The sequence below is a fragment of the Pelophylax lessonae genome, assembly GCF_965119305.1.
Source record: "Pelophylax lessonae genome assembly, chromosome: 1".
In the NCBI taxonomy this organism is placed as follows: Eukaryota; Metazoa; Chordata; class Amphibia; order Anura; family Ranidae; genus Pelophylax; species Pelophylax lessonae.
In genome coordinates, this window is record NC_138768.1 from 450,399,925 (window position 1) to 450,422,567 (window position 22,643).

The window sequence follows — 22,643 nt, forward strand, 5'->3', positions numbered from 1 at the left end:
AACTGCTTTAATGTTAGATTTTTTCACACGACCGCAGTCTCCGCCTGGTCCCGATCATTGGAGAGAGTACTCTGCACAAAAGGTACCCCCACGTGCAAGGCTAAGATGACCCAGCCCCACATGTGGAAGACCAAGAAAGCTTGTGCTGCTTACTTATGTAAGTGGAACTTTCATATCTACTAGTTTCTGAAGTTAAATACATTTTGGCTCAGTAATACAAAATTGATTTTCTCTGCTGTGTTTTTTTTGTCTTGCTGTGACTGTGAGCTCAAGAATACATGAATATTTATTTAATCTTGTACTAAATGCAATTGTATTTTCAGCCTTTAGAATCTGACATCACATGTAATGTGGTGTAAGTGAGTATTCTGACTCTGATTCATAGCACTTCACTCCAGATGTCAGTGGACAGATCTAGACCTTGCATTCTAGCATGAAAACTCAATTTCCCCTGTCAAGTCAGGACCTGGTTCACCCCATTCCACCTTTACATTGCTGGTCAGAGAGGAGTGGTAGTCAGGAAGGGATAGGGCTACATGACAACTTTTTAGATGAGATTAACATTTGCATATTATAGTGGCCTAGGTTTGGAGTCCTAGGATAGTTTGGAAGACAGCTTAGACAACATGCAAGTGACTGCTACACATGTAAACAATAGATTACTTCAATGTGAGTACTGACCTGTTTAGAATTTCTGAAGATAAATGGATAAAGAAATTGGCTTAACATTCCTGATTCCTATCAAAGTATTTATTAAATTAAAGTGTCAGCGCACCCAAAAACTGATATTTTAAAGTTTTTAGTAGTTGCTGGTCAGCTAAACCACCAATATTTTATGTGTTTTTATCCTCAGGACTTTAAAAGAGACATAAATGGTAAATCTTGATGCATAAGTCCCCAAGATATATGTAGCCACCTATAACTGTACATTTCACTTTTGGGATGCCCTAATATATTATCAGAAGTAACTGGGTACTTTAAGTTCAGAAAACTTTAACTCAATCTCAGCATTGTAAAAAATAAGTTCATCCTGACTGTGACATTGTCTGTCTTCTTTGACTGACTGAAGGCTTCCTGGATTGACTAAAAGATGGTGACTGAAGAGCAGGATAAGGCACAACACGTGCAGGTGTCCCTCTTTGTTCATTTTCTTGCATGCGCTGCCGGATCTCACGGAGTGTTTCACTGGGATTGTTAAGTAAGCGCTGGAAGAAGCTATTTCGTGTGACTGGTTTCTCCTGGCAACGAAAAGTGACAGCAATACCCACTTGTGATTTCATCTCCCTGGAGAGACCATCAGAAGTACCATCAAAACATCTGCCAATAGCAATTTCTTTTGCCAGCCGTGGGTTTTGATCAGTAACTGTATAAATTCCATAATTGTGCCCCAGTGGGTCAACTGGAGCCAACATATTAAATGTTTCAGTATTGTTTCCTAGTGCAAGTGGTGGATGACGACTGAGATATTCTTCTAGAAGTCTGTTGATCTTTGTAACACGACAGCTTCCTTGAGGTGTTACAGTGACTAAAGTTCGGTCTACTAAATTTTGGTCAAACAGCATTCCACTACACTTAAATTCTAGACAGGCAGCTGAACTACCTTCCACTTCCTGGTCCCTTACACTCCGGTTGTCTCTAAGCCCATATAGCTGACCTACTGTGTGGGTGTGAGTCCCTCCGATATTTCGTGCTCTAACCATATATTCCTGTGGTCCCTGTATTGCAATCTTAATGTAGCAGGCACGAAACTCTTGTGGGTTTGGCCACCAAGACAGGTAGCTACCAATCCATGAAGTCAAGTCTGTCTCCTCAAAGGGTACAACATTATACTCATATTTATCCTCTTCTACTCTAAAAAAACGGAAGTGATTATCCAAAATAGAAGCCTCTTCACAACCTTGTAAGTTTCTGTAGACATAGATGGGGCCACGGTTTTCTGCAAATTTGTTTGGGTTTGGCTTAGCCAGGTTAATTTTAAAAGCTGTCTTTTTACCAGCAGTATCTTCATGATCAGTTCGTTGATAATTTAGCTTAGATAAATAAGGCTGGGTCACTCCAATTACATTGGGATTTAGTTTGGGAGAAGATGGGGCAGCTTCAAGCTCTTCACCACCCATTGTAGCAGTGACATAGGCAGAATAGGCATCTGGTTGCACAGCATCACAGAATGCAGGGAGGCAGGCTCCATTTGAACCTGTTACCACACTGTCAAACCTACCCCATGCTCTAGGGTTTGATGAAAATCCTGGCATAGGTTCAAGATTTATTAGTGTCACAACAACACCTTCTAGTTGTTCATTAGGCATAAATTTTTCGTTCATGAAAGTCCGTACCTTGACAAAACATCTCCTAAACTCTGGCACATCCAAATTAAAAAGCCTTCTCTCTCGTATTTCCAATTGTCCAATTAAAAAAGACCTCTCTTCCCTTCTTCTTCTTTTGTCCCCACTTGCCAACCTAAAATGGCTTTCTTCTTCCCAGAGACCAGTCTGTTGATTTAGGGACCAGAGTTTCATTTCTTTGACATGTTGAGGCATCTTAATTTGTTCTACATCCAATCTCACCTCCACTTTTCCAGTCTGGAGCAGGGAATTTGTACTCTCCTCCCTAAAGTCCACATTAAACATTCCATAGGTCCTAAGAGGAGAAATATCTCCATCTCTGCTGACAAAATTTAAATCACTTGAAGCAGCAAAGGCAGAGCTGATGTTTCTGGGGTCCAAGAAAGTTAAACTGGCCTTAACAGTACTGTTGTAGGGTTCTCCAGAAGTCCTACTGAAAGAATTTGGTGGTATTATAATCTCACCAATGGGGTCCTCCCCAAGTAAATCTCCTAGAGAAATTATATTGGTCACTCCAGGATTCAGATCAGTTGGGTCTTTTTTTCTCATTACTTTTACATCCTGATAGACAGTATTTCCTTTTGGATCAAATGGAATAACTTTTGTAGTCTCAACAAATTTTTCCTGGCGATCCACAAATGTAACTACCAATCTTTTAGTTCCCTCTGGAACTTCTAGAGTAAAATCACCTTTATAGCCAGTAAATCCCTTGTTTTCTCCACTCAAAAAGATTTGCCCAAACCGAAGTGGTTCCCCGGTGTCATATGCAGTCACCCGTCCGCGAACCATAATCTTATGTCGGGAGCACTCAGCACAGCCACATTCTACAACAACCATCACAGGGAGAATGTATCCTGGACACTTCACCTCTCGTAGCTTCATTTGTTTGACCCCACAGCAATAGTTTATTTTATCTTTACACTGGAGATCTGAGCTTAAGTGGTCCATGCATTGTGTGTTCGGACACTTGCCTACATTGTAGTAATAAGAGCCCGTTTTATTTTGAAAACAATCTATTGGTAGCTTGATGAAATGTTCATTTGGGGATTTGTTACAGAGGGATTCACTTTTACCTAGAATAAAATAATTGAAATTAAAAAAAAAAGTTATAATTGTTGCAAAATTTATGACACTCTATACTCATTGGTTACTTACTTACGACCTTTAGATGGGCTACAGAGGACCTGATAACCCCCACTCCATTGCTTGCTTTGCACTGATACATCCCTGCATGTGTGGCTTGAATGTTTCTTAAAGTTAAACTTTTGTCATACTTGAGTGTGTGTTTGTCCAGCAATGTTCCATTGTGATACCTGTAATAGAAAGAAAAATATTCAGTAACACGAATAGTTACTCTTAAATACTAAGTGTTGAGTGAAATTAGAAGGCTTGTTCATTAAATCAATGGATTAATCAAAAGGAACACTAAGATGGATACACCAATGACTCATTTAGCACATATATCCCTGGCAAAAATCCAGTTATTATCATCCTTATGTTATGAATGTTAGTTTATACAGGAGGTATTTCTGTGAACATATAGCCATGTGAAGCAGATTGACCCTTTATTTTGTTGGTTTGCATTCTTGTGGCTGCATTATTATGAAAACAAAGGTACAATTCATGATTTTAAAGTGCAAACGGCTTTGACATGATCCTGAGGGTGAACTGAGGGTTCAAAAAAGCAAACAGCAAATGGCTTGTTTACATAGCAAATTGAAACCTTGGTGCGTTTTCCCATGCATGGAAATGCATAGCATCATGCAGTTACTGTGTGTCTGCAGTTTTAGAAAAGGTGCAGGGATCATTTCTCTGCATTTCTTGCAGGTACAGAAGCCCTTTCATATGAATAGGCTGCTATGACCGCATATGTGTGAACCTAGCCTTAGATAAACTGACTGAGAAGGAACACTTTTCATGTAATCTGATCCAGGGGCAACACACTGTTAAGCTGGTAATGGACTGTTAAAATCTCAGCAGGGACCAGCCGTGATTCGAACCATGTATGAGAGGGCAGATTGTGCCCAAGTGCTCCATCCATCAACTTGGTTAGAACCAGCCTGTCGGATTTTTAGGATGTGATTATTGCCAGAGGCTATAGCTGCTAGCAATAATCACTGTGTTCTTCCAGCAGGGTTGGCTCTCCACACCCCCCTGCAGGGAGAACACAATAGCTCCACAAAAAGGATTCCCCAAACACTGACTGTGCTGACGGGGGAATTAAGTGATTTTCTTTCCTGCTAACCGTGGTTGAAGGAAAGAAAATTGTATCATCTATGGCCTGCCTTATTCTCTTTGTCACCTTTCCGTAGATAATAATTTCCTTCTACGGCCTTTCCTATGTTGTATCACACCTTAAAGTGAGCAAACAGCAAAAACCATTTCTGTCTACATATGGTGATATTAGGCTGCTTACAGAGCAATAGGTTGGTACATCAACTAGAGGCTGCTCCATCTAGTTCTGGAGAGAACATTATGTGGGGGTAGCAATGGACTGAATTTTATCCAATACAGCTTTCAACTACATCTGCTATTGGGCACAGGATCCCCTTGGGGAAGAGGTGCTGAATAAGAGTAGACAAGAGGGTAACTTTTTCAACCACTTGATTGTGCTATATTGGCTTCTTTCATTGTAGCATTCTTGTCTGGTGAGTGTCCATTGTGATGGGTGTCAGTGTGAGCACATACACTGAAAGAATGGCAGCCACTTAAAATTGGATGGTGGAGGATTGAGACTTTCTTGCACTTTTTGATGGACTCCATACGAGGTCAGTCCAGACACTGGTAATATAATGAGAATGGTTTGCACGACATTAAGTAACTTGGCAGCCAAGGAGAGTGCACTGGAATGCACACGCGTGAACAATGACAACTTCACTGTACTAGTCAGTGGGGCACTAGAAGCTGAGCATGTGTACTGTCATCGCTGCATTCAAAATCACTGAGCAAGTAGAGCAATGAATCTGCATCAAATGTTGTGTTATGCTTAAACATTCCTCCATGGAAACTATTTGGATGATTCCGAAGGCTTTCGGCAACAATGCAATGAGTGCAGCGCAAAATGGCACAAATACTTTGAAAATGGTCGAGAATCTATTGAAAGTGATCCATGTTCTGAAACACACGCAACAAGCAGAACACCTGGGAATGTTTAACATGTACAGGCTGCAATCAACAAAGATCGGCAGCTGACAGTGCCAGGATTAGAAGCTGATCTGGGGATTCCAAGGCATGTGTCCAAGATTCTGACCTGATAACCTCTGATGGCTTCCAATACCATCTCTACGCCGATGACACACAAATCTATCTGTCTAGTCCTCGCCTCACTCCTTCAGTCTCTTCTCGCATTACTTACTAACTGACATATCAGCATGGATGGCGCATTACTTCCCTAAACTAAACCTCTCTAAAATCGAACTGATAATATTCCCCCCTGCCCGAATCCCCCTCCATGACTTTTCCATCATGATCAATAATGCAACCATCAATCCCTCTTCTCATGCCAGGGTTTAATCCTAGACTCTGATCTGTCCTTTCAGCTCCAAATCCAGTCATTGTAAAAAGCCTAAAGACTTCACCTCTGTAACATCTCTAAAATACGCTCCTTTTTAACTAATAAAAACTGCTAAGCTACTCATTAGCTACCTTGTTATCTCTCACCTTGACTATCGCAAATCTCTCCACTTAGGCCTACCTCTCCATTGGCTATCCCCTCTTTAGTCTATCATAAATGCTGCTGCCAGACTCATCTACCTTACCAACCGCTCAGTGTCTGCCACCCCTTTCCACCAATCCCTACACTGGCTTTATGATCGCCCAGCGAATTTAATTCAAAATATTAACAACCGCATACAAAGGCATTCACCACTCTACCCCGAGCTACATCACCAAACTTGTCTCCCAATATCACCCAAACCATCCTCTCCACTCCTCTCAAGACCTCCTGCTTTCAAGCTCCCTTGTCTCCTACTCCCATGCTCGTCTCCAGAGTCTCTCCCATCCTCTGGAACTCTCTACCTAAATCTGTCTGGCTATTTCCTACTCTGGCTGCCTTAAGGCAACCCATGAAAACTCATCTCTTCAGGGAAGCCTGTCATGCCTCCAACTAATCTTTTATCACTTCCATCAGCTCATCCCCCCACAGTTACAATCTTTTGAACCACTTGCCCAACCCTTTTAGATTTAAGCTCTTATGAGCAGGGCCCTCCTAAACCGCTTGTATTTTATTGTATTGTAACTCTATGGTCTCTCTTTTATATTGTAAAGCGCTGCGTAAACTGTTGGTGCTATATAAATCCTGTATAATAATAATCATTTAATAATAATTTTTAATTTGTTGTTTTAGACACACAGTATCTGTGCACTATTCAGCATTGTTCTGGCTACAGCTGTTCTGTAGTATTTTAACAAATACTTTTTATTCTTACCAGTAGTATTTAATGGGAACTGGATTTCCAGTTGCTTCACAGCACAGGGTCACTTTGTGTCCTATTCTTCTGATTTTTGAGTAGGGATTTTGTATCATGTATGGTTTTTCTGAAAAAAATGTAAAACTAATTATTATAAGTACTATAATACAGTTACATCAGCTGAGAATAGTTTCCATTTAACTATCTGTTTATGGGATTTATGGGAATATATCATTATTTTGTATTTTCAGCTAATGTCTGTTATAAAGGCTTTGGATACTTTACCCATTCACTCAGTTCAAAGTTAAAAAAAATAGCAACAATAGTTTAAAACATTATTTTATCGGAAATATTATAAAAACGACACCCCCTCCATTAACCACTTCATAATATAAAGCTAAAATGTGGGCTTAAAGGGCTTTCCTTCTTCCTGTTTTTTTGCTGGGCTATCTTGAAACCCCGATTGTGAATTTAAAGTGGTTGAAAAGTCAGAAGGATTTTTTATTTTAATGCATTTTATGCATTAAGACAAAAATCCTTTTGTGTGCAGCAGCCCCCCTCAGCTCCCCAAATACTTACCTGAGTGTCTCAGCTGCCCGGTACTCCCCTCTTTATTGGCTGAGGAAGCAGCGCAGCGTCATTGGCTCCCACTGCTGTCAATCAATATCAATTAGCCAATGAGCAGAGAAAAGGGGCGGGGTCGGGCAATAGCTCCGTGTCTGAATAGACACACAGAGCAGTGTCTCAGCTCAGGTTCCCCCATAGCAAGCTGCTTGCTGTGGGGACACTCAACAGGAGGAAGGGGCCAGTAGCACAGAAGAGGGACCAAATTCGAGGAGGATCTGGGCTGCCCTGTGCAAAAACACTCCACAAAGGAGGTAAGTATTACATGTTTTTTTCTTTTAACGAAAAAAAAAAAAAAGAGAGACTTTACAATTACTTTAAAAGTTCTGGAGCCACACCTTTTCACATTTGCATAAAAGACATCCAACCCTTCAAGGAAGAGAGCATATTTACTTTGCTAAGTGAATTTTCACTTAGCTTAGTGAATGAGGTGAAACTTTGCTGACTTCAAACATAAACCTATCTTCTCCCTCTTCACTAAGATCAAGTAACAATTTACTTTGGAGTAAAAATAACTAATTAATATCAAATAAACAGTTAACCACTTGCCTACTGGGCACTTGTATCCTCTTACTGCCCAGGCCAGTTTTCAGCTTTCAGTGAGACAGGTAGAGCTTTCTTCTGGTGGTCTTAATTTAGCTATTTATTTTTTATTTGTTGCAGCAAACAAAAAAAAATACTGAAAATTTAAAAAAAAAAAAAAGTTTTTAGTTTCTGTTATAAACTTTTGTGAATAAGTAATTTTTCCTCTTCACTGATGTGCGCTAATGAGGCAGCACTGATGGACACTGATAAGGCGGTACTGATAGATGGCACAGATGGGTACTTATAGGCGGCAATGATAGGCACTGACAGGCAGCACTGATGGGCACTAACAGGCAGCACTGATGGGCACTGATTGGTAGAAATAATTGGCACTGGTTTAAAGCAGTGATTGGCTGCACTGTTGGGGCTGCACTGATAATCAAGGCACTGATCTTCAGTGCCCGGATCAGTGACACAGCTAGACATTCTTTCACCCCAGGCAAAGACTCAGTTCAACCCCCCCCCCATCTACCCAAGAGAGAAGTACTCCATCCATACACTCCCAGCCCCTTGCCCAGAGAGGGGAGCATAATAAATACGATAAGCAGAGGGATGGTATTAATAATAAAAGTTTTGTTAATAGTGATTTCAAGCCTCATTAGTGGATTAGAACGGGCGCCGCCAGGAAAGAAGAAGTGAGCCAAGAAGCTAGTCTTTATTAAGGCCTGCTTCTGTGTGCCCTTCTTCCTTCCTGGCAGTGCCACTGTGGGGCTAAGGCTTGAAATCTCCACATAAAGCCCTGCTGGTTTCTTCTAGCGTGGCAACTAGAGTTGCCACTTTTTGTTCAAGCCAATCCTGGTCACTTTATCAACACACGCCAATATTTTTTTTTTATTAGTATACATTATAGGATTGTAAATGACCTGGGACACCTTTGGGTGCCCCAAGCAGAGCAGCAATGTGGTGTGTGTATTAAGTTAACAGCGGGTGTAGGCAGGGGACGTTATCAGTAGAGCAGTGGATGGTGTCAGTAGAGCAGTGGATGGTGTTAGTGGAAGAGAGGTTGGTGTCAGCAGGGCAGCCATCAGAAATTTTTGGGCCCCTTTCACAATGTTAGGCCTGGACCCCCCTGGTCTATTCACCAACACATTCCCCAGGGCCTGCCCATTGGCCATCCTAACAAACCCGCCTACTGGCCATCCCACCAGTATGCACTCAGCCCCCCTCACACTTGTTCACACTCAGCCCCCCCTTACACCTGTACACACTCAGCCCCCTCACACCTATATGCACTCACCCCCCCCCCCTACACCTGTATACACTCAGTCCCCCCTCACAACTGGCCACTCCTTATACTCAAATAGCCCCCTTCCTTTCCTTCACAGCCCCTACTTGTAAAGGAGGTCTGCCTAGTCCCAGCTCATTTGCACAAAGCTGACAAATGTCACTGAGACTCAGAGGAGCTGCAGCCAATCACAGTGCAGAATACAGTTCAAGCAGCACACAAACAAGGGGTGCACTTGCAGGAAGTAGCCAGAGGTAGCAGTAATTAGCTTCATGTGTGAGCTCAATGACACAGAGCAGCAGAAGCTGCAGACTTGTCTCCTGTTGTGCACCACACAGCCCCTGTACCCACCGCTGCCTCTCCTGGCCTGTCCGGGCCCCTTGGCATGCCTGGGCCCCCTACATTTATATCGGCTGTCTCCCCATGATGGCGGCCCTTGGTGTCAGTAGGGCAGTGGATTTTGTCAGTAGGGCAGAGAATGGTGTTGGTAGGGCAGTGGATGGTGTCATTGATTTTTTATTTTTATTTTATTTTTTTATTATTTTTTACAATTAGTTTATTTTTTTTACAAATTTTGGAGCCAGTTGAACACAGGTTCCACAATTCATTTCTCCGCAGCCTCCACTAAATGAATGGAAAGTCCTCTGTGCTGATCAGCTTCCCGTTCATTCACAAACTGCACCATAGTAAACAACATGGTTTTATGCTTCAGTTTTTTAATAAACAGAGTGAGTAATTAGTACAGATCACTCACACTGTATATTCAAAAAAGGATGTTTACCAGCCCCTTCCCACCCCTCTCCATCCTGACACATACAGCAGCAGTCAGCGGGCAGAGAATGGTGTTGGTAGGGCAGTGGATGGTGTCATTGATTTTTTATTTTTATTTTATTTTTTTATTATTTTTTACAATTAGTTTATTTTTTTTACAAATTTTGGAGCCAGTTGAACACAGGTTCCACAATTCATTTCTCCGCAGCCTCCACTAAATCACTAAATGAATGGAAAGTCCTCTGTGCTGATCAGCTTCCCGTTCATTCACAAACTGCACAATAGTAAACAACATGGTTTTATGCTTCAGTTTTTTAATAAACAGAGTGAGTAATTAGTACAGATCACTCACACTGTATATTCAAAAAAGGATGTTTACCAGCCCCTTCCCACCCCTCTCCATCCTGACACATACAGCAGCAGTCAGTGGGAGCGGTAAGAGCTGGCAGTACTGCGGGGGGAAAGGACAGGGTGGACCCAGGCAGCAGAAAGAGAGGAGAGGAGGGGCGGAGGGGGCAGCATTTACTAGAACCGATGGCTCAATCTGGCTTTCAGTGGCTACAGGAGGACAATACAGCCAATTGGTTCTAGCAAATGCTGCCCCCGCCACCCCTCCTGTCCAGAACTGACTTCAAGACAGCAATGTAGCAGGCTGAACCCCTAGGTGCTGGAACCTGGCTCCCCTGCGATCCGGGCAGTGCGGACTCACAGAATAGTGGGTGGTGTGAATGCAGCTCAGCGGCTCAGCCAGGTCAATCCAGCCCCATCCAACCTCCCAAACCCTAGCTAGTGTCAGCATTGCAGACAATTTGGCACCCCTCTCAAGTTGGCGCCTGGGGCATGTGCCCCGCCACTGCCCCCTCCCCCCTAGTTTTTCCCCTGGCCCTGATTATAAGTGTAAATGCCCCCTGTGTGGTCTTGTGGGTTATTGGCTTGCCTCACGAGCTGTCAGCATGGGGTGTGGAATGCCGATATCCGGCAAATACTGTTTACACTGTGATTGGACACAGCTAATCACGTGGTAAAGAGCCACTTTGATTGGCTATTTACCACGATCTGTGATCAGCTGTGCCCCAAGTACACGGCTATCACAGATGCTTGCAAATGCGCAGGGGGTGCGTGAGAAGCGTGATCACGGGGGGAATCATATGACACCCTCCTGTCAATGTGCGACTACGCTGTAATAATACTGGTTATAGCACAATCATGAAGAGGTTAAATTGTCATACAAATATATATTTGAAATCAACTCTTTATTTTTTTGACAATAACATGGTGTGAGCAGATTTCTGCCAGTCACAGGCTGTGTCACGTCCCTCCAGCCTGTGTTTCAGAATAAGAGGGAGGTATAGCCTCCATCAATCTACATGTAATATCCTGCCCCCATTGTGTTTAGCTGCTTAGGGGGCATAGAGGAGGAGAGAGGGAGTGGGCTGTCATTTACCACTGTGTATACATCCACATGTGTGAATCTATAGTCACATGGGTTGCTCAGATGTGATAGGGAGGAAATGCTCAGCATAGAAACTCACTGAAAACTGAGCATGTACATTTGCTGCCATTGCCAACACTGCTCTGCAAAATCCCTAGCTGAACTGGGGATTTGGACAGAAGGGGGAGATAGAGAGCAGTAGGATCAACCAGGTTTATTGCATAATACAGAAAACTAATCTCATAGTGACTGAATGAGTATGAACAGCATGTAATACACCATTTATTGATAGTCTTTTATGATGTGGGTTTAGTGACACTTTAAGTACTCATATATCTGGTTGTTATAGGTTGCTGTACTATTTAGTTCAGAGTTGTTCTTTGCACAGCATTATTGAATCATCTAGCTTCTAATAAATGTATATCTATGCATCTGATTTACCCAATTTCTTTAAAGCAGTTTCAAAATAGGAGACCTTAGGCTCTTTCCTCATGCTTTGCAAGGTTACAGAAGAGAATCCATCCATCTTTATAGTGATATTTGAGGGAGTATCCATGCAGACTCCTTTTACCATAAACAAGCCATGTTGGTCTGTTGCACCCAGAATCTTCTTATTCATGAACACCTTGGCGTTGTGGAGGACAAAGCCATGTATGCTCTGGATTTTACCCAATAAAGTGTGATTGCTGCAATGACACTCAGGGCACAATTCTGAATTTCCTGTTGAAAAAAAAGGAGAAAACCTTCAATAGATATCTGGGACTTTGCTCAAGCAAAGGCAACATTTTCATTACATCTGGAAAGTTAGATCAGCAAAACTCACAATTGACTATACAGTGCAAGGACCTACCTGATTAGATATGATTTAGATGAAATGTTTAGATGGAGCCTCAAACTTAATATTTTTTTCCAATTTTCACTAATCTAACAGATCAAATAAAAGCATAGCGACCTAAGCAATTAATTAAATTTAATTTCATTTAGATAGACAATAGAACTGCACAATTTGAGCTTATAAATCTAAATCTAAGTGTGGCAGCTTTAGAATGTTCATTTATATGAAAAAAATGTTTTAATAAATGTAATATTTTATATTATAAAATAAATGTACAATATATGTATAATACATTTAATATTTTAATAATTTAAGTTTAGTCAATTAAATTACATAATAGAACTTTCATACTAAAACAAAATAAATTGAAGGGAAGAAAATGGTGCGCGTTAACTCACAAGATCCAGTAAGATACTATCTCCCATTCCCTATCTTTTGCTACAATAACGATGACTGAAATTTGAGCAATGCAGACATCTACTGTATTTCTAGCATGTGGATACACATGCTTTATAAATTTTATTAAACAGATTTCTTAGACAGAGGCAGATGCAGATGACCAAAGGCAGCAATACTTTTTGATCCACTTTGACTTGACTTCGACAGTTTGTGCAGTGGTTAAGGGAATGTAACCTTTAATTTGATGCTAAAGATAGCCATCAGGGAATATTAATGGGCATCAATAATGTAAAGTTTTGTTCAAACACTTTGTGGCCATTTTTGTTGGACATACAGTGCCTGCAAAAAGTATTCATACCCCTTGAAATTTTCCACATTTTGCCAAACTACAACCAAAAACGTAAATGTATTTTATTGGAATTTTATGTGACAGACCAACGCAAAGTAGAACATAATTGTGAAGTGAAAGGAAAATGATTAATGGTTTTCAACATTTTTTACAAATAAATATGTGAAAAATGTGGAGTGCATTTGTATTCAGCCCCCCTTAGTCAATACTTCGGAGAACCACCTTTCACTGCAATCACAGCTGCAAGTCTTTTTGGGTATGTTTCTACCAGCTTTGCACATCTAGAGAGAGTAAAACTTTTGCCCTTTCTTCTTTGCAAAATAGCTCAAGCTCTGTCAGATTGGATAGAGAGCATCTGTGAACAGCAATTTACAAGTCTTACCACACATTCTCAACTGGATTTAGGTCTGGAATTTGACTGGGCCATTCTAACACACAAATATGCTTTGATCTAAACCATTCCATTGTAGCTCTGGCTGTATGTTTATGGTCGTTGTCCTGCTGGAAGGTAAACCTTAATGGAATTAATTAATTAATTGGAAGGTGAACATAACATCCTAATAAAATACATTTACGTTTTTGGTTGTAACATGACAAAATTTGGAGGGGTATGAAAAATTTTTCAAGGCACTGTATGTTCTTACCGAATGCAAGCTCTTTTATTTCAATGGCCAATGCAGGGTGATAGTGGGAATACTGAAAATCTCTAATTGTATAGTAAACATTACATAAGTCGCATATTCTGTTGACATGCCCCTCTTTTTTTTTTTTTTTTTTTTGTTGCAAAAAAAAATTGAAATTAAAATTGTTCTCAGTGATATTTTCCTCACCTCTACAAGGAGTTCTTCCACACTTTTGAATTTGGAAGGAACGCCCTGAACATGGAGCTGTCTTACTGGAGCAGGTCCGGCGTCTCACACTTTTCCCTCCCCCACATGTCTTTGTACAGGGTGTCCAAGCACTCCAAGAAGACCATCTTCCTGTTAAACAGATGGAATAATATATTACAATTAATAATTTCCATCAAGTTTATTTCCATCAATTTTAATACTATAACAGCACATTCTTTGTTGCAAATATTTTAGTAAAAACACTTTGGGTTCTGGATAAAGCATCACAGTAGACTAAAGGGATTTTTAAAATGTATATAAACCTTTAGGCCTCGGGCACAATGGGCATAAAACACGCTGCTTAGCCTTCATGCACACATTTATAAGTAAAAAAAACGCTGGATGAAAAATGCTGATAAAAATGTTTTTGTAGCTTTTAGAAGCTTTTAGGAGCATTTAGGAGTGTTAGCGGTTTAGTAGCATTTTTAAAATACATAAAAAAAGAAAAACGTTTGAAAAAAGCTGTTAGGAGTGTGTAGAAGCATTTTTGAACGTTCAGCATTTTTTTTCTGCTAGGAAGACACTCCTAAAAACTGGACAAAAACAATTTTTTTTTCTGCTCTTAACGCTGAAGTTGAAAAAAATGCTTCTAGCATTAAAAAGTGTGCATGGACACAAAGGATAACACTATTCATTTCTAGAAACAGAAAAAAATGCTCGTAATAGCGTGTAGGAGCTTTAAAAAACCCTAGTGTGCTTGGAACCTTTTACAGGCATTTGGGGGGTTTTTTTTTTTCAGCCTCAGCCTGTAGAGGCAATTTTATGTTAGCCTATGTGTCCTTGCACATTTAGGTGTTTACAGGCATATTTGTAGAGTAGTGTTTACAGGCTGAAGAAAAAACCCATCACAAGTGCATTTTTGAGAGGAGTTTTTGGGCAGAAAAATGCTTGACGCGTGTAAACATGGTGCATTTTTAAGTGTACGTTTTTGAGAAAAAGGCTTATAAACACAAATGCACCTGAACACTCCATAGGAACATTTTTTATGCTGCTTTTTCTGCCAGCAGTTCTTGCATTTTTCTCTGCTGCCTAGTGTGCATAGACCCTTACAGCTTACCTCTCATTTGCTACAGTGTGTCCTGTTAAATATACTGTATAACAAAATAATTGTATTGGGTATCTCACAAAAGTGAGTACACCCCTCACATTTTTGTAAATAATCTATTATATTTTTTCATGTGACAACACTGAAGAAATGACACTTTGCTACAATGTAAAGTAGTGAGTGTACAGCTTGTAGAACAGTGTAAATTTGCTGTCCTCTCAAAATAACTCAACACACAGCCATTAATGTCAAAACTGCTGGCAACAAAAGTGAGTACACCCCTAAGTGAAAATTGGGCCCAAAGTATCAATATTTTGTGTGGCCACCATTATTTTCCAGCACTGCCTTAACCCCCTTGGGCATTGAGTTCACCAGAGCTTCACAGGTTGCCTCTGGAGTCCTCTTCCACTCCTCTATGACGACATCACGGAGCTGGTGGATGTTAGAGACCTTGCGCTCCTCCACCCTCTGTTTGAGGATGCCCCACAGATGCTCAATAGGGTTTAGGTCTGGAGACATGCTTGGCCAGTCCATCACCTTTACCCTTAGCTATTTTTAGCAAAGCAGTGGTCATCTTGGAGGTTTATTTGGGGTTGTTATCTTGTTTTAATACTGCCCTGCAGCCCAGTCTCCAAAGGGAGGGGTTCATACCTTGCTTCAGTATGTCACAGTACATGTTGGCATTCATGGTTCCCACAATGAACTGTAGCTCCCCAGTGCTGGCAGCACTCATGCAGCCCCAGACCATGACACTCCCACTACCATGCTTGACTGGGGGCAAGACACACTTGTCTTTGTTCTCCTCATCTGGTTTCTGCCACACATGTTTGACACTATCTGAACCAAATAAGTTTATCTTGGTCTCATTAGACGACAGGACAGTGAGTGAGAGCGATAACACCAAATTTAACACACCTGCTCCCCATTCACACCTGAGACCTTGTAACACTAATGAGTCACATGACATTGGGGAGGGAAAATTACTAATTGGGCCCAATTTGGACATTTTCACTTAGGGGTGTACTCAGTTTTGTTGCCAGAGGTTTTGACATGAATGGCTGTGTGTTGAGTTATTTTGAGGGGACAGCAAATTTACACTGTTATAAAAGCTGTACACTCACTACTTTACATGGTAGCAAAGTGTCATTTCTTCAGTGTTGTCACATGAAAAGATATAATAAAATATTTACAAAAATGTGAGGGGTGTACTCACTTTTGTGAGATATTGTATCTGTTTGAAAGTGCAAAAATATACCCGTTAGTCTTACCAGACATTCAGTGAGCCTGTAACCTCCTGTGCTCTGCCCAGTTCTCTTCTGTGAACTTGAGAACACCCCTCATAAGTTATAGAGATGAAAAGACGAGGTGTTCTGTAGTCCAAATCGGTAGCAAGCACACTAGAACAGGAAATGTGTTCCTGACAGGATGATTAGGTGTCTATATAAAGCCTATGATGAATCCACAACATCTAAGGGCTAGTAAACTGTAATATATTACATTTTTATTCTTAGGTTTACAGTAGATATACTTTAACTCCATTTCCTAGATAACATTTGAACACTAAATAATAACATCATGCTAGTGACGTAACACTAAGTGAGTTAGTGTACAGTGTGTTTTGCTTGGTAAAACCCCAGGTTTAGTTAGATTTAGTGCTGCCTCCCTGTGTTCAGTGGAGCTGTGTGTTTTGTTAGGTAAATTTAGCTTGCCTCACTGTAACCAGTGTGGCTGCAATTGTTGTGCCAGGTAAATTTAGCTGTGCTCACTGTAACCAGTTCAGCTGACTTTGATTAGTTGGGTCTACTTAGTGTTTCATTTGCTGCTAGTTTTGACTGTTTCTTCTGCTTTCCAGAAAACGAAAGAACTCTCTGGAACATAGGTGTGAAGCAATGCAAATAGCAGCATGACATTTTTTACAGTCCTGTTAAATTCCAGGCATTAAGGCCCTGGAGGCTGCTGGGAGTCTGTATAAATACTCTGAGATACAGAGCTCCTGGGTCTTTGCCTGCAGAGGGAAGGTCCAGCCTGGAGGGCAATGCTGCCATGTGCTTGCTGTTAGTGAGGCCCCAGGTGGGTGACCTGAGGGCCTGGCTGCTGAAGCTACAAAGAGCTGACTGAGGAGCTGTCTGCTAAAAATCTAGTCTGGTATCACTGGAGAAAGGTGTCACGTGAATTTTGGACGGAGGCAAGCAACTGTACCTGGCCGTTTTGTGGGTATCTGGATCATTACACTATATTGGCATGATTCTCACCAACACACGAGGAGGAAACACAGACCCTTCGTTCTATAGCTGCTCCCAAACATTTTTGCAGGCTCAGTGTAACTGCAGGCTGCACATTGATACAGGAGCGTCTTCTTATCTGGATTCCCATTCCTTCACAGCTTGTCGGAGAGCAGGTACTCCAAGGATTCCAGTGTGACCAGTACAGCAGATCCGTCACTGTACAAAATGACATTAGTACAAGATGTAAATCGTGAAGTGTTGATTGGTGCAGTATGTGTGCATCATGTTATTCTAGAGCCAATACAACTGTTCATTTATTTCTTACCTGCACAGTCTGGGGCTCCATTCACACTAATGCGTTTTTTCATGCTTTTTGCAAAAATGTATTTCATTTCTTTAACGTGAGTTTCTATGGAACACGTTCACATAAATGCATTTTTATGCATCTGCATTTTTGGAAAGAGGCGGGGACTTTTTTTCCCCAAAAAATGCAGCATTTTGCATGTAATAGACTTCAAAGGGCATGCATTAAAAACGCAAGTCCTGCATTTTTGACACATTTTGTGTTTTGCATTTTTTAACCTGTCCCAACAAAAAAAAGAAAAAACGTAAAAAAGCATCAAAGACGCGTCAAAAATGTGTGTCCAAAAACGCGGAAAGCACAGCAAAAAGCACTATAGAAACACTCAAAAGCAACATGCATAGGTGTGAATCGAGCCTTATTGGTTATATTTGCATTCCATTCTCTTCACATCTTTATTTCATTTTTTTTTTTCAATGATTCATGAAAAGTACCCCTTTATATGAAGACAGCTTTTCTCCTTTTTGATTCTATGAAATGTTTTAGGAAGTCCACTAAATCTGGAGAGTGCAAAATCTGGTTGACCTCTGCATAGAAACCAAAAAGCTTCCGGGTTTTAGGCCTCATGCACACAGGGCATTTGAAAAAACGAGCTGCAAAGCCAGTTCTAACGCCAGGAAAAAGCAGCTGTAAAAAACACGCTTTTAGAAGCGTTTTGCATTGGCGTTAATGTGTGTTTAAACACGTTTAGCAGCGTTAGCGTTTGGCAGCCTTTCTCTGCAATTTTCTATTTTCCACTCTCAAATCCAACTACTACAGCTTAAAAATGCTTGATGTGGCTTAACGGTGAGGCGCGTCAGATGTTTTTACAGCCTAACGCTGCTGCTCCAGAACGCATTGGCCTTGGGTTTTTTTTTACAGCTTGAAAACGCCTTTGCCACTTACAGCTCCTAAAAGCCTGTGTGTGCATGAGGCCATAGAATAACATGGAGGGGCATTTGTAAGCTGCATAAAAAAAATATCTGACGCTCCTAAAAGCAGCTGTAAAAATGCCCTGTGTGCATGAGGCCCTATTTTCAAAGCTTAATTGAGCAAGCTGAAGTTAGGAGTTGATTGGCTACCATGCACAGCTGTACCAGATTGTGAGTGCACCAGTTTTAGTAAATCTCCAAGAATCGTTGTAACAGAACCGCGACCCCACAATGTGTTTTTGGGCTACCGTCAGTATACGAATTCCTCCAGTCTTGAACATAGATATCAGATATTAAAGCCCCCCTACATATAAAACTAGCCTGAACTTAGCTTGTATAGAACTGAAACCTTTATTGAACAAGCTGACACAGAATATATACAGGATGGACATCCCCTCCTGATTGGATTACCCCACCAGGTTAGGTGCCTGATTACATTATCATATGCAGATGAAATTGTGTACAGAAATATAATTAACCTAAACTAATTATCTAAGGAACAACCAACACAAACAGTATTCTAATAGATGACAGTGATTCAATCAACCTGAGCCAATTAACTAGCAGACTTCCGTGATCAAGCTCCTGGAGTACAATACACATTATAAGTGTAAACACATCTCCACAGTAGATAACAGGTGAGTAAATAAGCATATTCAATGATGTGTGGAAGACAGGTGGTTGAGCTGATGATATTAGCATCTGCTATGAGTCTGACTATGTGAAGCAGTCTTCATATGTTTCTTGAGATATGATAGGTTGATAAATCTTACTATCCCATTTGAAGTAATCCAAACAATATTCTCAGTGTCCATTAAGTAGCTGTCCATCATTTCCTTGGTCACCATGTGCCCCTATTAGACACAGGGTGACTTACACATAAGAGGAGCCTAGGGGGCTGAGACAGGGATTTCCCAACCTCTCTAAGGTAAGCTGTGTTCCACGGGCCCCCCAACCAAAGTGACTCTCATCGCAATCGTCAAGATTTTTCTTTTTTTTTTTTTTTTTTTGGACAAATATGGACATTTAGCATATACTATTATTCAAGAGAATAAAAAAATGTAAAACTTGTTGATTTTCCAACCCACCGGTTTTTCAAACTGGCTCACTATGCATAAGCAGTGACCCCTTCACAATCAGCTCTATTGTCAACCATAGTAAGTAATCATTATAATCTGGTTAAAAAATTGAAGGGGCTAATATAGCTTAAACAACCCACAGCGCACAACAGTTAGGCTCCATGCATACTAGCATTTTTCATAAGCTCAAAAAAAGCTAGAAAAAAAATGCTGGATGAAAAATACTGATAATAGCATTTTTGTGCCAGCTTCTAGTAGCCTTTAGAAGCTTTTGCTTTTAGAAGCATTAGCATTTTATTAGCTTTTTTTGCAGTACATGAAAAAAAAAAACTCCAAAAAGCGTCTAGTAGCATTTTAGTAGCATTTAGAAGCAGTTAGGAGCATTCATCTTTTTTTTTCTGCTGGAAAAATGCTTCAAGAAACTCTACAAAAACATTTTTTTTCTGCTCCAAGATGCTGAAGCTCAAGAAATGCTAATAGCCTAAAGTAGTGTGCATTGATACATAGGATAACACTATTTAGCTTATAGGAGCAGAAACACATGCTAATAACAGCTTCTAGGAGCTTAAAAAATGCTAGTGTGCATGGAGCCTTAAAAAAAACCCTGCTGTAAGTAGGTAGTATATAAAAAAATCAATATGGCAAAAAGATTAAAAAAAATCAATGGAAACAATGAATGACACACAATATTTGAATATGTGTTACAACACACACTCTTAACCACTTGCCGACAGCCGCAAGTACATTTACTGCGGCGGTCAGCCCCATACAGGCAAAGTGACCTAGTAATACGTCGCTAGCCTGTGAGCCTCTAGGGGGCGAGCATGCGCCGCCGGAGGCGCGCTCCTGCCCCCGCTCGTTCCCTAACATGTCCGCGCGTGTGACCGGCGGACCCGAAGTCTGCCGGTCACTCGCGATCTCCCCGTGGAGAGGGAGAAAGGCAGGCGGCTGATGTAAACAAAGCCGCCTGTCATTCTCCCTGATCTAACTGCAGAGATCATACGATCCTGCTATGTAGGATCATATGTCTCTGTGGTTACATCACTAGCCACACCCCTTTACAGTAAGAAGCACACCCCTAGGGACACACTTAACCCCTTGATCACTAATAAAGTTAACCCCTTCCCTGCCAGTGTCATTTTTACAATAACAGTGCATATGTATAGCACTGATTACTGTAGTAATGTCACTGGTACCCTCAAAAGTGTCAAAAACGTCAGTCAAGGGTCCGATCTGTCCGCCACAATGTCGCAGTTCCGCAAAAAAAAATCGCAGATCGTCGCCATTACTCGTTAAAAAAAAAAAACAATAAAAATGACAAAATTTTTTCATTTAGTTAGTAAACGCAAAAACTTTTGCGCAAACCAATCAAAATACACTTATTGGGATTTTTTTTTACCAAACATATGTAGCAGAAAACAAATTGGCCTAAAATGTTAAAAAATTTTGATTTTTACTTTTTTTTGGGGGGGAATTTCATATAAAAAAATGTGAAAAATATTGTTATTTTTTCAAAATTTACGCTCTTTTTTTGTTTATAGCGCAAAAAGTAAAAATTGCACAGGTGATCAAATACCACCAAAAGAAAGCTCTGTTTGTAGGAAAAAAGGAAGTCAATTTCATTTGGGTACAGCGTCGCACGACCGCGCAATTGTCCGTTAAAAATCACGCAGTGCCGAATCGCAAAATAGGGCCTGGTCAGGAAGGGGGTAAAATCTTTCGGGGCTTAAGCGGTTAAAAACAGTTCGTGTGGGTAGCCCAAAATGCTAATTAATAAGTAACTATTCTATGGAGGTATTGCTGTGCAAGCAAGGGGGAACTTGTTATCTAGAAACTGTGAAAAGACAAGGGAGAAACACACAAGCGCAAACCCCGCTTGCGGTTGTGTGTTTCTCCCTTGTCTTTTGCCAATTTGTATTATCTGTACTTTGTAGGGGATTCGAACAAATTGGGTTTTTCTTTACTTTTTTGTAGCTTTTTCCTCAAATGTTTCTTTTATTTGTTTTTCCCTTTTCATGGTAGATAGATCAAGTCATAAGGATGGGGCCTTCTATGGCACAAGATCAGTTTAAAAGTAAACTATGCTATGTGACTCCTATACTTAGTGTTGCATATTATAAAACCTAGGAGCTGAACTGATCAGATTTTGGGTTTGGCACTGGACTTCATCTGACACTGATAGCCAGCAGTGCTACTGCCGTGCCAATGGCTGCAACCTTCTGTCTCCAGTATGATTCATTACAGTATCACATTTATAATGTGAGGCAGTCAGAAAATATACTTTTTTAGCCTGTGTATTCTTTAACTATTTAAATATATCTAAAGCCCAAACTTTTTTGATTTGGATGGAGCTAAAATTATTAAAAATCACTGCAAGTTTTTCTCTGTGGACCATTGGGAGATCTCCCTTCATTTCCTGTCCTGGAAAAATGAGAGGAAAACTTTGCACAAAGAATGGAAATCCACTCTAGGCAGATGTCCCCATTGGAAGACTTCTTTTTACCTCCTGGTCCAATTACTATTTACATTTTTTTAGCTTTCTATTCTTTATAGCTTTCTATTTCAGTGATAATAGCCACCCAGAAAAAAATAGTAAGAGAGAATCCCACCAGCAGGAATTCAGACAGCAATAAAAAACCTTTCAAACGCTATTAAAAACGAAAAAAATAAAAATGGCTTTAGATACACTATTGTATTTGAGCAGGGGTTTTTTCAGCTGGAACTTGGTGGAACTCCGTTCCACTACCTCTGGCTCAGGCCTTCTGCTCCCTGCTCACCACTATCACTTGTAAAGGCCCGTACACACGTACCGATCGTCGGCATACAAACGTCGGTGGACGAAGGATCTGCCGATTGTACGCGTGTTAGTATGGTGCCTCCGACAGATGTCTGCGCACAATCCGCGGACAAAAGTCTTTCGTGCAAACATGAAAATATTTGTATGCCGACACCAGAACGGACGATTGTTCGCCTGTCAGTACACAATTCGGCCGACAGACCGCAGATTTGCAAGACTGGGCATGCTCAGAAAATAGAAAACACAGGGAAAGTTAACCATTACATGACATCACTTCTGCAGTCGGCGGACAAAATTCTTGTGCTGTCCTTGTGCTGTCTTTGCACTTTTCAGCAGACACCGACATCCCGGGGAGAAAAGAGGA

General features: G+C 40.8%; 1 protein-coding gene across 2 annotated transcripts in view; it reads right to left on the minus strand.

Moving 5' to 3' along the window:
• Positions 1-867: 867 nt before the first annotated feature.
• CILP2 (cartilage intermediate layer protein 2) overlaps positions 868-22,643 on the minus strand; it is a 70,920-nt gene continuing 49,144 nt past the window's right edge. The window contains exons 3-8 of one of the 2 annotated variants that reach the window (XM_082245512.1): positions 17,159-17,347; positions 13,802-13,951; positions 11,830-12,108; positions 6,770-6,878; positions 3,498-3,655; positions 868-3,415 (exon numbers count right to left, since the gene is read on the minus strand). In XM_082245512.1, the coding sequence (XP_082101638.1) occupies positions 1,026-3,415; positions 3,498-3,655; positions 6,770-6,878; positions 11,830-12,108; positions 13,802-13,951; positions 17,159-17,347 (3,275 nt within the window). In that variant the 3' untranslated portion in view covers positions 868-1,025. Of the gene's footprint in view, positions 3,416-3,497; positions 3,656-6,769; positions 6,879-11,829; positions 12,109-13,801; positions 13,952-17,158; positions 17,348-22,643 lie in introns of those variants that run through there. The other variant, XM_082245511.1, reaches the window with a different exon arrangement.